Consider the following 16,001-nt stretch of genomic DNA (forward strand, 5'->3'; position numbering starts at 1 on the left):
AGCACCGCCTGGAGCAGCTGTGCACATGTACTGTAGCACCGCCTGGAGCAGCTGGGGTACAGGTACTGTAGCACCGCCTGGAGCAGCTGGGCACAGGTACTGTAGCACCGCCTGGAGCAGCTGGGTACAGGTACTGTAACACAACCTGGAGCAGCTGGGCACAGGTACTGTAACACCGCCTGGAGCAGCTGGGCACAGGTACTGTAGCACCGCCTGGAGCAGCTGGGTACAGGTACTGTAGCACCGCCTGGAGCAGCTGGGCACCGGTACTGTAACACAACCTGGAGCAGCTGGGCACAGGTACTGTAGCACCGCCTGGAGCAGCTGGGCACAGGTACTGTAGCACCGCCTGGAGCAGCTGGGCACAGGTACTGTAGCACCGCCTGGAGCAGCTGGGTACAGGTACTGTAACACAACCTGGAGCAGCTGGGCACAGGTACTGTAGCACCGCCTGGAGCAGCTGGGCACAGGTACTGTAGCACCGCCTGGAGCAGCTGGGCACAGGTACTGTAGCATTGTCACACAAAGTGGAACTTTCCAGAAAATCACTATTGGTCTTTTGTTGTTGCTATTTTCTGGTGTTTAATCTGAAGTCTCTAGTAGTTGGAACATCACACTGCTGTCACTTTAGTTGTATATTATATTCACACTCACATCTCCTCTGTCCGTCTGTCTACTCCGTCTCCAGTGCCGTCACGTCGACTCCGCCCCTTCCTGCCAGACAGGAAGTTGCCCCAGGAGCAAGAGTACCTGGTCATCGGTGCACAGGAGCCGCGGGTGTTCCTTCGCCAGTGGAGCGGTGGTATCGGTGGCGTCAGCTCAGCCCGGCTCTGCCAGGAGATCCAGTTCTCCACCGAGCTGGACTGCCGACTGTTGGAGTACCGGAACTTGACCTGGCTACGCCTGCTGCAGCCGTTCATACTGCAGGGCCAGGCCGCGGTCACACGCTGCTCCAACAACGTCCTCCTGGACGGGAACGTCTTCATAGACCCGGTCTTCATCAACATCAGCCAGAACACTGTACATAGTCTGGATACAGCCGTACGGTGCTGGCAACAGGTGAGACTACTGTTAGATACTGAGTCAGTCTAATCCCAACCCTAACGTTCATCCCCATCAGTCTGGATACAGCCCTACGGAGCTGGCAACAGGTGAGACTACTGTTAGATACTGAGTCAGTCTAATCCCAACCCTAACGTTCATCAACCATCAGTCTGGATACAGCCCTACGGAGCTGGCAACAGGTGAGACTACTGTTAGATACTGAGTCAGTCTAATCCCAACCCTAACGTTCATCACCATCAGTCTGGATACAGCCCTACGGAGCTGGCAACAGGTGAGACTACTGTTAGATACTGAGTCAGTCTAATCCCAACCCTAACGTTCATCCCCATCAGTCTGGATACAGCCCTACGGAGCTGGCAACAGGTGAGACTACTGTTAGATACTGAGTCAGTCTAATCCCAACCCTAACGTTCATCCCCATCAGTCTGGATACAGCCCTACGGAGCTGGCAACAGGTGAGACTACTGTTAGATACTGAGTCAGTCTAATCCCAACCCTAACGTTCATCAACCATCAGTCTGGATACAGCCCTACGGAGCTGGCAACAGGTGAGACTACTGTTAGATACTGAGTCAGTCTAATCCCAACCCTAACGTTCATCCCCATCAGTCTGGATACAGCCGTACGGAGCTGGCAACAGGTGAGACTACTGTTAGATACTGAGTCAGTCTAATCCCAACCCTAACGTTCATCCCCATCAGTCTGGATACAGCCCTACGGAGCTGGCAACAGGTGAGACTACTGTTAGATACTGAGTCAGTCTAATCCCAACCCTAACGTTCATCACCATCAGTCTGGATACAGCCCTACGGAGCTGGCAACAGGTGAGACTACTGTTAGATACTGAGTCAGTCTAATCCCAACCCTAACGTTCATCACCATCAGTCTGGATACAGCCCTACGGAGCTGGCAACAGGTGAGACTACTGTTAGATACTGAGTCAGTCTAATCCCAACCCTAACGTTCATCCCCATCAGTCTGGATACAGCCGTACGGAGCTGGCAACAGGTGAGACTACTGTTAGATACTGAGTCAGTCTAATCCCAACCCTAACGTTCATCACCATCAGTCTGGATACAGCCCTACGGAGCTGGCAACAGGTGAGACTACTGTTAGATACTGAGTCAGTCTAATCCCAACCCTAACGTTCATCCCCATCAGTCTGGATACAGCACTACGGAGCTGGCAACAGGTGAGACTACTGTTAGATACTGAGTCAGTCTAATCCCAACCCTAACGTTCATCCCCATCAGTCTGGATACAGCCGTACGGAGCTGGCAACAGGTGAGACTACTGTTAGATACTGAGTCAGTCTAATCCCAACCCTAACGTTCATCACCATCAGTCTGGATACAGCCCTACGGAGCTGGCAACAGGTGAGACTACTGTTAGATACTGAGTCAGTCTAATCCCAACCCTAACGTTCATCCCCATCAGTCTGGATACAGCACTACGGAGCTGGCAACAGGTGAGACTACTGTTAGATACTGAGTCAGTCTAATCCCAACCCTAACGTTCATCAACCATCAGTCTGGATACAGCCCTATGGAGCTGGCAACAGGTGAGACTACTGTTAGATACTGAGTCAGTCTAATCCCAACCCTAACGTTCATCACCATCAGTCTGGATACAGCCCTACGGAGCTGGCAACAGGTGAGACTACTGTTAGATACTGAGTCAGTCTAATCCCAACCCTAACGTTCATCACCATCAGTCTGGATACAGCCCTACGGAGCTGGCAACAGGTGAGACTACTGTTAGATACTGAGTCAGTCTAATCCCAACCCTAACGTTCATCACCATCAGTCTGGATACAGCCGTACGGAGCTGGCAACAGGTGAGACTACTGTTAGATACTGAGTCAGTCTAATCCCAACCCTAACGTTCATCACCATCAGTCTGGATACAGCCGTACGGAGCTGGCAACAGGTGAGACTACTGTTAGATACTGAGTCAGTCTAATCCCAACCCTAACGTTCATCACCATCAGTCTGGATACAGCCCTACGGAGCTGGCAACAGGTGAGACTACTGTTAGATACTGAGTCAGTCTAATCCCAACCCTAACGTTCATCCCCATCAGTCTGGATACAGCCCTACGGAGCTGGCAACAGGTGAGACTACTGTTAGATACTGAGTCAGTCTAATCCCAACCCTAACGTTCATCACCATCAGTCTGGATACAGCCCTACGGAGCTGGCAACAGGTGAGACTACTGTTAGATACTGGGTCAGTCTAATCCCAACCCTAACGTTCATCCCCATCAGTCTGGATACAGCCGTACGGAGCTGGCAACAGGTGAGACTACTGTTAGATACTGAGTCAGTCTAATCCCAACCCTAACGTTCATCCCCATCAGTCTGGATACAGCCCTACGGAGCTGACAACAGGTGAGACTACTGTTAGATACTGAGTCAGTCTAATCCCAACCCTAACGTTCATCACCATCAGTCTGGATACAGCCCTACGGAGCTGGCAACAGGTGAGACTACTGTTAGATACTGAGTCAGTCTAATCCCAACCCTAACGTTCATCACCATCAGTCTGGATACAGCCCTACGGAGCTGGCAACAGGTGAGACTACTGTTAGATACTGAGTCAGTCTAATCCCAACCCTAACGTTCATCAACCATCAGTCTGGATACAGCCCTACGGAGCTGGCAACAGGTGAGACTACTGTTAGATACTGAGTCAGTCTAATCCCAACCCTAACGTTCATCAACCATCAGTCTGGATACAGCCCTACGGAGCTGGCAACAGGTGAGACTACTGTTAGATACTGAGTCAGTCTAATCCCAACCCTAACGTTCATCCCCATCAGTCTGGATACAGCCCTACGGAGCTGGCAACAGGTGAGACTACTGTTAGATACTGAGTCAGTCTAATCCCAACCCTAACGTTCATCCCCATCAGTCTGGATACAGCCCTACGGAGCTGGCAACAGGTGAGACTACTGTTAGATACTGAGTCAGTCTAATCCCAACCCTAACGTTCATCCCCATCAGTCTGGATACAGCCCTACGGAGCTGACAACAGGTGACACACCCTGGACCAACACATAACTGATGAATAAAGTGGGCCGTTGCCGTAGAAACAGCAGTGAAATGGTATTTGATGTGGGTGACTTATCCAGACAGGCCTGAATTTTTTAAATATTTTTTTAAAATTGTATCTTTATTTAACGAGGCAAGTCGGTTAAGAACAAATTCTTATTTACAATGACGTCCTACCGGGGAACAGTGGGTTAACTGCCTTGTTCAGGGGCAGAACGACAGATTCTTACCTTGTCAGCTCGGGGATTCGATCCAGCAACCTTTCGATTACTAGTCCAATGCTCTAACCACTAGGCTACCTGCCTCCCCCCTCTAACCACTAGGCTACCTGCCTCCCCCCCTCTAACCACTAGGCTACCTGCCTCCCCCCTCTAACCACTAGGCTACCTGCCTCCCCCCTCTAACCACTAGGCTACCTGCCTCCCCCCTCTAACCACTAGGCTACCCCCTCTAACCACTAGGCTACCTGCCTCCCCCCTCTAACCACTAGGCTACCTGCCTCCCCCCTCTAACCACTAGGCTACCTGCCTCCCGCCTCTAACCACTAGGCTACCTGCCTCCCCCCTCTAACCACTAGGTTACCTGCCTCCCCCCTCTAACCACTAGAATACCCTGTCTCCCCCCTCTAACCACTAGGCTACCTGCCTCCCCCCTCTAACCACTAGGCTACCTGCCTCCCCCCTCTAACCACTAGGCTACCTGCCTCCCCCCTCTAACCACTAGGCTACCTGCCACCCCCCTCTAACCACTAGGCTACCTGCCTCCCCCCTCTAACCACTAGGCTACCTGCCTCCCCCCTCTAACCACTAGGCTACCTGCCTCCCCCCCTCTAACCACTAGGTTACCTGCCTCCCCCCTCTAACCACTAGACTACCTGCCTCCCCCCTCTAACCACTAGGTTACCTGCCTCCCCCCCTCTAACCACTAGGCTACCTGCCTCCGCCCTCTAACCACTAGGCTACCTGCCTCCCCCCCTCTAACCACTAGGCTACCTGCCTCCCCCCCTCTAACCACTAGGCTACCTGCCTCCCCCCTCTAAATACTAGGCTACCTGCTCTAACCACTAGGCTACCTACCTCCCCCCTCTAACCACTAGACTACCTGCCTCCCCCCTCTAACCACTAGGTTACCTGCCTCCCCCCTCTAACCACTAGACTACCTGCCTCCCCCCTCTAACCACTAGACTACCTGCCTCCCCCCTCTAACCACTAGGTTACCTGCCTCCCCCCTCTAACCACTAGACTACCTGCCTCCCCCCTCTAACCACTAGGCTACCTGCCTCCCCCCCTCTAACCACTAGGCTACCTGCCTCCCCCCTCTAACCACTAGGCTACCTGCCTCCCTCCTCTAACCACTAGACTACCTGCCTCCCCCCTCTAACCACTAGGCTACCTGCCTCCCCCCCTCTAACCACTAGGCTACCTGCCTCCCCCCTCTAACCACTAGGCTACCTGCCTCCCCCCTCTAACCACTAGGCTACCTGCCTCCCCCCTCTAACCACTAGGCTACCTGCCTCCCCCCTCTAACCACTAGGCTACCTGCCTCCTCCCTCTAACCACTAGGCTACCTGCCTCCCCCCCTCTAACCACTAGGCTACCTGCCTCCCCCCTAACCACTAGGCTACCTGCCTCCCCCCCTCTAACCACTAGGCTACCTGCCTCCCCCCTAACCACTAGGCTACCTGCCTCCCCCCCTCTAACCACTAGGCTACCTGCCTCCCCCCTCTAACCACTAGGCTACCTGCTCTAACCACTAGGGTACCTGCCTCCCCCCCTCTAACCACTAGGCTACCTGCCTCCCCCCCTCTAACCACTAGGCTACCTGCCTCCCCCCCTCTAACCACTAGGCTACCTGCCTCCCCCCTCTAACCACTAGGCTACCTGCTCTAACCACTAGGCTACCTGCCTCCCCCCTCTAACCACTAGGCTACCTGCCTCCCCCCTCTAACCACTAGGTTACCTGCCTCCCCCCCTCTAACCACTAGGCTACCTGCCTCCCCCCCTCTAACCACTAGGTTACCTGCCTCCCCCCCTCTAACCACTAGGCTACCTGCCTCCCCCCCTCTAACCACTAGGCTACCTGCCTCCCCCCTCTAACCACTAGGTTACCTGCCTCCCCCCCTCTAACCACTAGGCTACCTGCCTCCCCCCCTCTAACCACTAGGTTACCTGCCTCCCCCCCTCTAACCACTAGGCTACCTGCCTCCCCCCCTCTAACCACTAGGTTACCTGCCTCCCCCCCTCTAACCACTAGGCTACCTGCCTCCCCCCCTCTAACCACTAGGCTACCTGCCTCCCCCCCTCTAACCACTAGGTTACCTGCCTCCCCCCCTCTAACCACTAGGCTACCTGCCTCCCCCCCTCTAACCACTAGGCTACCTGCCTCCCCCCCTCTAACCACTAGGCTACCTGCCTCCCCCCTCTAACCACTAGGCTACCTAAGCCGCCGTGTCCAGGTTCTGGTTCTTGTTATAGTGCTGTATTAAAGCCGTAGTGTCCAGGTTCTGGTTCTTGTTTTGGTGCTGTATTAAAGCCGTAGTGTCCAGGTTCTGGTTCTTGTTTTGGTGCTGTATTAAAGCCGTAGTGTCCAGGTTCTGGTTCTTGTTTTGGTGCTGTATTAAAGCCGTAGTGTCCAGGTTCTGGTTCTTGTTTTGGTGCTGTATTAAAGCCGTAGTGTCCAGGTTTTGGTTCTTGTTTTGGTGCTGTATTAAAGCCGTAGTGTCCAGGTTCTGGTTCTTGTTTTGGTGCTGTATTAAAGCCGTAGTGTCCAGGTTCTGGTTCTTGTTTTGGTGCTGTATTAAAGCCGTCGTGTCCAGGTCCTGGTTCTGCCATTGCTCCATCACAGTCATTAAGCCCAGGTCTCTAGAAGCTCCTTGGGACGTGATAAAAGCTAGCTGCCTCCCCATTATTGGATCAGCTAAGTAAATATCCAGCGACTTGGATCGGACTCAGCACCTCCCTCCCTCCCTCCCTCCCTCCCTGGTCTCTCCCTGTTCCTCATCATGCCTGCTCTGGCCTGGTCTGACCTGGTCTGGTAGCCAGGAGGCTGTGTGAAGGGCCACCCGTGAAAACATGGTGAAACTGGAGTGATGACACCTGCCAAGATCATCTCCCCCCCCTGGCCTTCCTCCCTGCCTCAGCCATGACTGGTGTGGTTGATATAGACCTTTAGGTTCATAGATATGTGAGGTAAAGGACATGACTAGTAGATATGTGAGGTAAAGGACATGACTGGTAGATATGTGAGGTAAAGGACATGACTAGTAGATATGTGAGGTAAAGGACATGACTGGTAGATATGTGAGGTAAAGGACATGACTGATAGATATGTGAGGTAAAGGACATGACTGGTAGATATGTGAGGTAAAGGACATGACTGGTAGATATGTGAGGTAAAGGACATGACTGGTAGATATGTGAGGTAAAGGTCATGACTGGTAGATATGTGAGGTAAAGGACATGACTAGTAGATATGTGAGGTAAAGGACATGACTGGTAGATATGTGAGGTAAAGGACATGACTGGTAGATATGTGAGGTAAAGGACATGACTGGTAGATATGTGAGGTAAAGGACATGACTGGTAGATATGTGAGGTAAAGGACATGACTGGTAGATATGTGAGGTAAAGGACATGACTGGTAGATATGTGAGGTAAAGGACATGACTAGTAGATATGTGAGGTAAAGGACATGACTGGTAGATATGTGAGGTAAAGGACATGACTGGTAGATATGTGAGGTAAAGGTCATGACTGGTAGATATGTGAGGTAAAGGACATGACTGGTAGATATGTGAGGTAAAGGACATGACTGGTAGATATGTGAGGTAAAGGTCATGACTGGTAGATATGTGAGGTAAAGGACATGACTAGTAGATATGTGAGGTAAAGGACATGACTGGTAGATATGTGAGGTAAAGGACATGACTGGTAGATATGTGAGGTAAAGGACATGACTGGTAGATATGTGAGGTAAAGGTCATGACTGGTAGATATGTGAGGTAAAGGACATGACTAGTAGATATGTGAGGTAAAGGACATGACTAGTAGATATGTGAGGTAAAGGACATGACTAGTAGATATGTGAGGTAAAGGACATGACTGGTAGATATGTGAGGTAAAGGACATGACTAGTAGATATGTGAGGTAAAGGACATGACTAGTAGATATGTGAGGTAAAGGACATGACTAGTAGATATGTGAGGTAAAGGACATGACTGGTAGATATGTGAGGGAGGGAGGGAGGGAGGGAGGGAGGGAGGGAGTGTGTGTGTGTGTGTGTGTGTGTGTGTGTGTGTGTGTGTGTGTGTGTGTGTGTGTGTGTGTGTGTGTGTGTGTGTGTGTGTGTGTGTGTGTGTGTGTGTGTGTGTGTGTGTGTGTGTGTGTGTGTGTGTGTGTGTGTGTGTGTGTGTGTGTTGTAGATGTCCTCAGCTGTAACGCATCTGTGTCATACTGGACCTGGTGCCAGCAGCAGATCAATGTGACAGTCAGTCGCAGGCAGGCAGACAGACAGCAGGCTTGTAACCCTCATAGACAGGCAGACAGACAGACAGACAGCAGGCTTGTAACCCTCATAGACAGACAGGCAGACAGACAGACAGCAGGCTTGTAACCCTCATAGACAGACAGGCAGACAGACAGACAGCAGGCTTGTAACCCTCATAGACAGACAGACAGCAGGCTTGTAACCCTCATAGACAGGCAGGGAGGCAGACAGACAGCAGGCTTGTAACCCTCATAGACAGACAGGCAGACAGACAGACAGCAGGCTTGTAACCCTCATAGACAGACAGGCAGACAGACAGACAGCAGGCTTGTAACCCTCATAGACAGGCAGGCAGGCAGACAGACAGCAGGCTTGTAACCCTCATAGACAGGCAGGCAGACAGACAGACAGCAGGCTTGTAACCCTCATAGACAGACAGGGGTGTGGAGCTGCTACATCTGCTGCTGGATCTGGTATATTCCACCCAGCCAGGTGTGTAGAGACAGCAGAGAGGTGTGGGTCTGGTAGATTCCACACAGCCAGGTGTGTAGAGACAGCAGAGAGGTGTGGATCTGGTAGATACCACACAGCCAGGTGTGTAGAGACAGCAGAGAGGTGTGGATCTGGTAGATACCACACAGCCAGGTGTGTAGAGACAGCAGAGAGGTGTGGATCTGATAGATACCACACAGCCAGGTGTGTAGAGACAGCAGAGAGGTGTGGATCTGGTAGATACCACACAGCCAGGTGTGTAGAGACAGCAGAGAGGTGTGGATCTGGTAGATACCACACAGCCAGGTGTGTAGAGACAGCAGAGAGGTGTGGATCTGATAGATACCACACAGCCAGGTGTGTAGAGACAGCAGAGAGGTGTGGATCTGGTAGATTCCATGATGCATATTGGAATGAACCAGGCCCTGAGATCCTGATTGGACCAGAGGACAGGGGTTGGGAGGGAGATTTTAACCATCGCCAAACCAACTTTCCCCAGGCAGGCCTACCCCCCAGCTCCAAACCCAGCCTTCTCCCCCTCTCTCCCTATCCTCTCCCCCTCTCTCCCTATCCTCCCCCCCTCTCTCCCTATCCTCCCCCCCTCTCTCCCCCTCTCTCCCTATCCTCTCCCCCTCTCTCCCTATCCTCTCTCCCTCTCTCCCTATCCTCCCCCCTCTCTCCCTATCCTCCCCCATCTCTCCCCCTCTCTCCCTATCCTCTCCTCCTCTCTCCCTATCCTCTCCCCCTATCCTCTCCCCCTCCCCCTCTCTCCCCATCCCCCCCTCTCTCTCCCTCTCCCCCTCTCTCTCCCCCTCTCTCCCCAGGGAAGTGGATCTAGGGTTTAGCCACAGTAAAACACAGTAGTATTTATACACTCTACTTTCTCACAGAACATCAAATGTGCACTTAGAGAATCACAAGAGAGGAGGGCTTTTTCTGTTTCCTGTTTGACTGATCCAGCTCGTCTTTAGCCCCCCCCCCCCCCCTCAGAGAAGAGAAGATAGATCCATCGCTAGTTATAGGCGGATCAGGTTTCTGTTCCCAGCAGATGTAGCAGGGATCTGATGGTCCGTACAGGAAACAGTTTTTTTGTTATGTACCTTCGCTGTTCCTTGATCTATTTATTGTCTGTTTTTAATAATGTCAACCACAACCTCTGGCGCGGCGAGGATCCGATTCCACGTGATTAGAAGTTTCTCTCCCGTCTATATTACTGTCTCCAGTTTGTCACGTCTACCGTAGATCTGTGTGACATAGAGAGGCCCGTATATACCTACCGAACCAGGCCTAATGTGTACAGGCAGCAGGAGGAGTAATGTAATATGTGACCGGATTATAGAAATGGATATTCTGGTGTCTGCTGGGACGTCGGACTGACTGAGAGCTGTCACTTTAAAAAAAATCAACTTTATTAACAAGCAGGTTATATTGACTATCAACATATCTCAGGAGGTAATATTTGTCCACATAAAGCTGTTTTTATAGAGAGAGAAGAAGAAGAGGACGATAGAGGATGAAGATGGCTGTATCGTGTAGCCTAATGAAGAGTCTGTGTTAACTGATACCATCTTAAAGACGGCTTAGCATGGCATCTTAAAGACGGCTGGCAGCTTAGAAATCGTCGCGTCCCGTTGAAAGGTGCCTCGGATAGCGTTCCTCTATAAAGCAGGGAATTGGATTTGATCTCGTGCTCGCCAGCTGTCCCGTCCGACTGGAAAAACCGTCTCTTGTCCACCGGGTTTAATGAGGTAAAAAACTTTCCCATCGGTTTTCAAGAGCAACAGTAGAACGTGTTTGGCTGTTAAACTCTGAGCTTTTTTTTTTACTGCAGGGAGAGAGGGGGAGAGGGAGGGAAAGGGGGGAGAGAGAGGGGGAGGGAGGGAGGGAGGGAGGGAGAGAGAGGGGGAGAGAGAGCTTTTGTTTTTACTGCAGGCCTCTTTTAACAGTCACCCTGAGTCACTCTGTCTCAATGTGACGTTGGGGGTCTGTTGTGTTGAGGTTGGACTGGTTCATGAGAAGCTCTCTGACGTTGGGGGTCTGTTGTGTTGAGGTTGGACTGGTTAACGAGAAGCTCTCTGACGTTGGGGGTCTGTTGTGTTGAGGTTGGACTGGTTCATGAGAAGCTCTCTGACGTTGGGGGTCTGTTGTGTTGAGGTTGGACTGGTTAACGAGAAGCTCTCTGACGTTGGGGGTCTGTTGTGTTGAGGTTGGACTGGTTCATGAGAAGCTCTCTGACGTTGGGGGTCTGTTGTGTTGAGGTTGGACTGGTTAACGAGAAGCTCTCTGACGTTGGGGGTCTGTTGTGTTGAGGTTGGACTGGTTAACGAGAAGCTCTCTGACGTTGGGGGTCTGTTGTGTTGAGGTTGGACTGGTTAACGAGAAGCTCTCTGACGTTGGGGGTCTGTTGTGTTGAGGTTGGACTGGTTCATGAGAAGCTCTCTGACGTTGGGGGTCTGTTGTGTTGAGGTTGGACTGGTTAACGAGAAGCTCTCTGACGTTGGGGGTCTGTTGTGTTGAGGTTGGACTGGTTCATGAGAAGCTCTCTGACGTTGGGGTCTGTTGTGTTGAGGTTGGACTGGTTCATGAGAAGCTCTCTGACGTTGGGGGTCTGTTGTGTTGAGGTTGGACTGGTTCATGAGAAGCTCTCTGACGTTGGGGTCTGTTGTGTTGAGGTTGGACTGGTTCATGAGAAGCTCTCTGACGTTGGGGGTCTGTTGTGTTGAGGTTGGACTGGTTCATGAGAAGCTCTCTGACGTTGGGGGTCTGTTGTGTTGAGGTTGGACTGGTTAACGAGAAGCTCTCTGACGTTGGGGGTCTGTTGTGTTGAGGTTGGACTGGTTCATGAGAAGCTCTCTGACGTTGGGGTCTGTTGTGTTGAGGTTGGACTGGTTCATGAGAAGCTCTCTGACGTTGGGGGTCTGTTGTGTTGAGGTTGGACTGGTTAACGAGAAGCTCTCTGACGTTGGGGGTCTGTTGTGTTGAGGTTGGACTGGTTAACGAGAAGCTCTGTGACGTCGGGGTCTGTTGTGTTGAGGTTGGACTGGTTAACGAGAAGCTCTCTGACGTTGGGGGTCTGTTGTGTTGAGGTTGGACTGGTTAACGAAAAGCTCTCTGACGTTGGGGGGTCCCCTCTCCTAGGGGGTGGATGTGTTAACTCTGGATCTGAACAGGGGGGGGGGTGGATGTGTGTTTGGAACAGGTTCAAGTAATTCACAGACCTTGGTCGTTGAGCTGTTTTGGAATTGCGTACTCTTTAACTTTTAGTGTGTTTGAGAAGCACTCTCCAGAGCCCCGTGTTTTCAATAAAAACAGGATCGGGAAATTGAGTACCGTACTCCGTTGCACAACAGAGTACATTCAACCGAAATGGGTCGTCCACATTTAACCCCTTTGTTACGGTGGGCTGCCTTATTCAACATCCACCGGTTGCCCGGATACATACTCAGATACATACTATAATATTGTGTGTATATTGTACAGTCAGTCTGTGAGAGAGACTCAGATATCACATTTATTTGTATATATTCACCGTATATATGAATCGCGGCAAATTAGTTTCTGTTTCAGTCATGTCTTTGGTCACGTTCGAGTGGGTCAAATATAAAACACCCTGCTGATTGGTTGACAGTAGATCCTCCCACAATGCAGGCTGCAGGAAAACACCCTGCTGATTGGTTGACAGTAGATCCTCCCACAATGCAGGCTGCAGGAAAACACCCTGCTGATTGGTTGACAGTAGATCCTCCCACAATGCAGGCTGCAGGAAAACACCCTGCTGATTGGTTGACAGTAGGTCCTCCCACAATGCAGGCTGCTGGAAAACACCCTGCCAACCTGACCTCTGACCCACTACTACTGTTTACATGGGGCCTGTATTTAAACCCAACCTGACCTCTGACCCACTACTACTGTTTACATGGGGCCTGTATTTAAACCCAACCCAACCTGACCTCTGACCCACTACTACTGTTTACATGGTGCCTGTATTTAAACCCAACCCAACCTGACCTCTGACCCACTACTACTGTTTACATGGGGCCTGTATTTAAACCCAACCTGACCTCTGACCCACTACTACTGTTTACATGGTGCCTGTATTTAAACCCAACCTGACCTCTGACCCACTACTACTGTTTACATGGTGCCTGTATTTAAACCCAACCTGACCTCTGACCCACTACTACTGTTTACATGGTGCCTGTATTTAAACCCAACCCAACCTGACCTCTGACCCACTACTACTGTTTACATGGTGCCTGTATTTAAACCCAACCTGACCTCTGACCCACTACTACTGTTTACATGGTGCCTGTATTTAAACCCAACCTGACCTCTGACCCACTACTACTGTTTACATGGGGCCTGTATTTAAACCCAACCTGACCTCTGACCCACTACTACTGTTTACATGGTGCCTGTATTTAAACCCAACCTGACCTCTGACCCATTACTACTGTTTACATGGGGCCTGTATTTAAACCCAACCTGACCTCTGACCCACTACTACTGTTTACATGGTGCCTGTATTTAAACCCAACCTGACCTCTGACCCACTACTACTGTTTACATGGGGCCTGTATTTAAACCCAACCTGACCTCTGACCCACTACTACTGTTTACATGGGGCCTGTATTTAAACCCAACCTGACCTCTGACCCATTACTACTGTTTACATGGGGCCTGTATTTAAACCCAACCTGACCTCTGACCCACTACTACTGTTTACATGGTGCCTGTATTTAAACCCAACCTGACCTCTGACCCACTACTACTGTTTACATGGGGCCTGTATTTAAACCCAACCTGACCTCTGACCCATTACTACTGTTTACATGGGGCCTGTATTTAAACCCAACCTGACCTCTGACCCACTACTACTGTTTACATGGTGCCTGTATTTAAACCCAACCTGACCTCTGACCCACTACTACTGTTTACATGGGGCCTGTATTTAAACCCAACCTGACCTCTGACCCACTACTACTGTTTACATGGGGCCTGTATTTAAACCCAACCTGACCTCTGACCCATTACTACTGTTTACATGGGGCCTGTATTTAAACCCAACCTGACCTCTGACCCATTACTACTGTTTACATGGGGCCTGTATTTAAACCCAACCTGACCTCTGACCCATTACTACTGTTTACATGGTGCCTGTATTTAAACCCAACCTGACCTCTGACCCAACATCTTATATGACATGGCTCTTAGGATACTTAAGAAATATACATGTTTTGATAAAATAAATATAAACTAGTAAAGTGGATCTGAAAACTTGAACTGGTTCAGCCCTGAAATGATCAGTGGCCAATTAAGACCAATTAAGACCAATTAAGAGCTGGGGCTGGTCAGGCCTTGACATGGTTAGCACCCCCAACAGAGGCTGTGGTCAGGAGGCTGTGGTCCTTCCAGATATGATGTCACTCTCCCACAAGCCAGGAGGTGACGGCCGACCACAACATCTACAGTTCATTGATATACGAGGGGAGCCCCATGTACACACAGTACTGAACATGTTTCTCCCCGCCTGACTTTCTCTCTCTCTCTCTCTCCTTCCCTCCCTCTCCCCTCCCCTCCCCTCCCTCCCTCTCTCTCCCTCTCCCCTCCCCTCCCTCTCTCTCCCTCTCCCCGCCCCTCCCCTCCCTCTCTCTCCCCCTCCCCTCCCCTCCCCTCCCCTCCCTCTCTCTCCCTCTCTCCCCCTCTCTCTCTCTCTCTCCTTCCCTCCCTCTCCCCTTCCCTCCCTCTCTCTCCCTCCCTCCCTCCCTCCCTCCCTCCCTCCCTCCCTCCCTCCCTCCCTCCCTCCCTCCCTCCCTCCCTCTCTCCGTCTCTCGCTCTCTCTCTCTCTCTCGCCGTCTCTCGCTCTCGCTCTCTCTCTCTCTCCCCCTCTCCCTTCCCTCCCTCCCTCCCTCCCTCCCTCCCTCCCTCCCTCCCTCCCTCCCTCCCTCTCTCTCTCTCTCTCTCTCTGTCTGTCTGTCTGTCTCTCTCTCTCTCCCTCTCTCTGTCTCTCTCTCCCTCTCTCTCCCTCCCTCCCCCTCCCACCCTCCCTCCCTCCTCTCTCTAGAACGGGGATGAAGGTGCGGAGGAGTTGCTGATCAGTCACCATGTGCTCTGTAATGACACCCATGAGACCCTGATGTTTGGCCAGGTGGACACCGATGAGAACGTCCTGCTGCCCTCCTCACACAGCCACCAGTACAGCTGGAGGAGCCACAAGTCACCACAGGTACACACACACACACACACACACACACACACACACACACACACACACACACACACACACAGCCACCAGTACAGCTGGAGGAGCCACAAGTCACCACAGGTACACACACACACACACACACACACACACAGCCACCAGTACAGCTGGAGGAGCCACAAGTCACCACAGGTACACACACACACACACACACACACACACACACACACACACACACACACACACACACACACACACACACACACACACACAGACAGGCAGACAGGCGGGCGGACGGACAAGACAAGACAAGACCGGAATACAACAGGTGAAATGCTTATACCCAATAGTGCGAGAAAAAAAAAGGTCTGTGTGTAAAGAAATAAATAAAACAACAGTAAAAAGACATTTGAAAAAAGAGTAGCGAGGCTATATACAGACACCTGTTAGTCAGGCTGATTGAGGTAGTATGTACATGTAGGTATGGTTAAAGTGAATATGCATATATGCAATATACTATAGCCTCTCTCTCTGTTTAGTAGAGGGTTAGGTCTGTTCTGTACCACCTGAGTCTCTTCCCTGTTTCACACCTGGTAGTGTGGTGGATGGGACTACCAGCTCTCTGTAACCTAGCCAGGCCCTGTCTCTCTCTCTCTCTGTCTCTCTCTGTCTCTCTCTGTCTCTCTGTCTCTCTCTGTCTCTCTC

The 16,001-nt window shown here is 51.3% G+C and overlaps 1 protein-coding gene across 1 annotated transcript in view; it reads left to right on the forward strand.

The window, feature by feature from the left end:
- Positions 1–16,001, forward strand: part of LOC139572810 (intermembrane lipid transfer protein VPS13B-like) — a 920,449-nt gene that overhangs the window by 734,105 nt on the left and 170,343 nt on the right. The window contains exons 43-44 of the mRNA XM_071395592.1: positions 689–1,059; positions 15,159–15,320. Of these exons, the coding sequence (XP_071251693.1) occupies positions 689–1,059; positions 15,159–15,320 (533 nt within the window). The remainder of the gene's footprint in view (positions 1–688; positions 1,060–15,158; positions 15,321–16,001) is intronic.

This window comes from Salvelinus alpinus, chromosome 4, assembly GCF_045679555.1.
Source record: "Salvelinus alpinus chromosome 4, SLU_Salpinus.1, whole genome shotgun sequence".
Taxonomy (NCBI): Eukaryota; Metazoa; Chordata; class Actinopteri; order Salmoniformes; family Salmonidae; genus Salvelinus; species Salvelinus alpinus.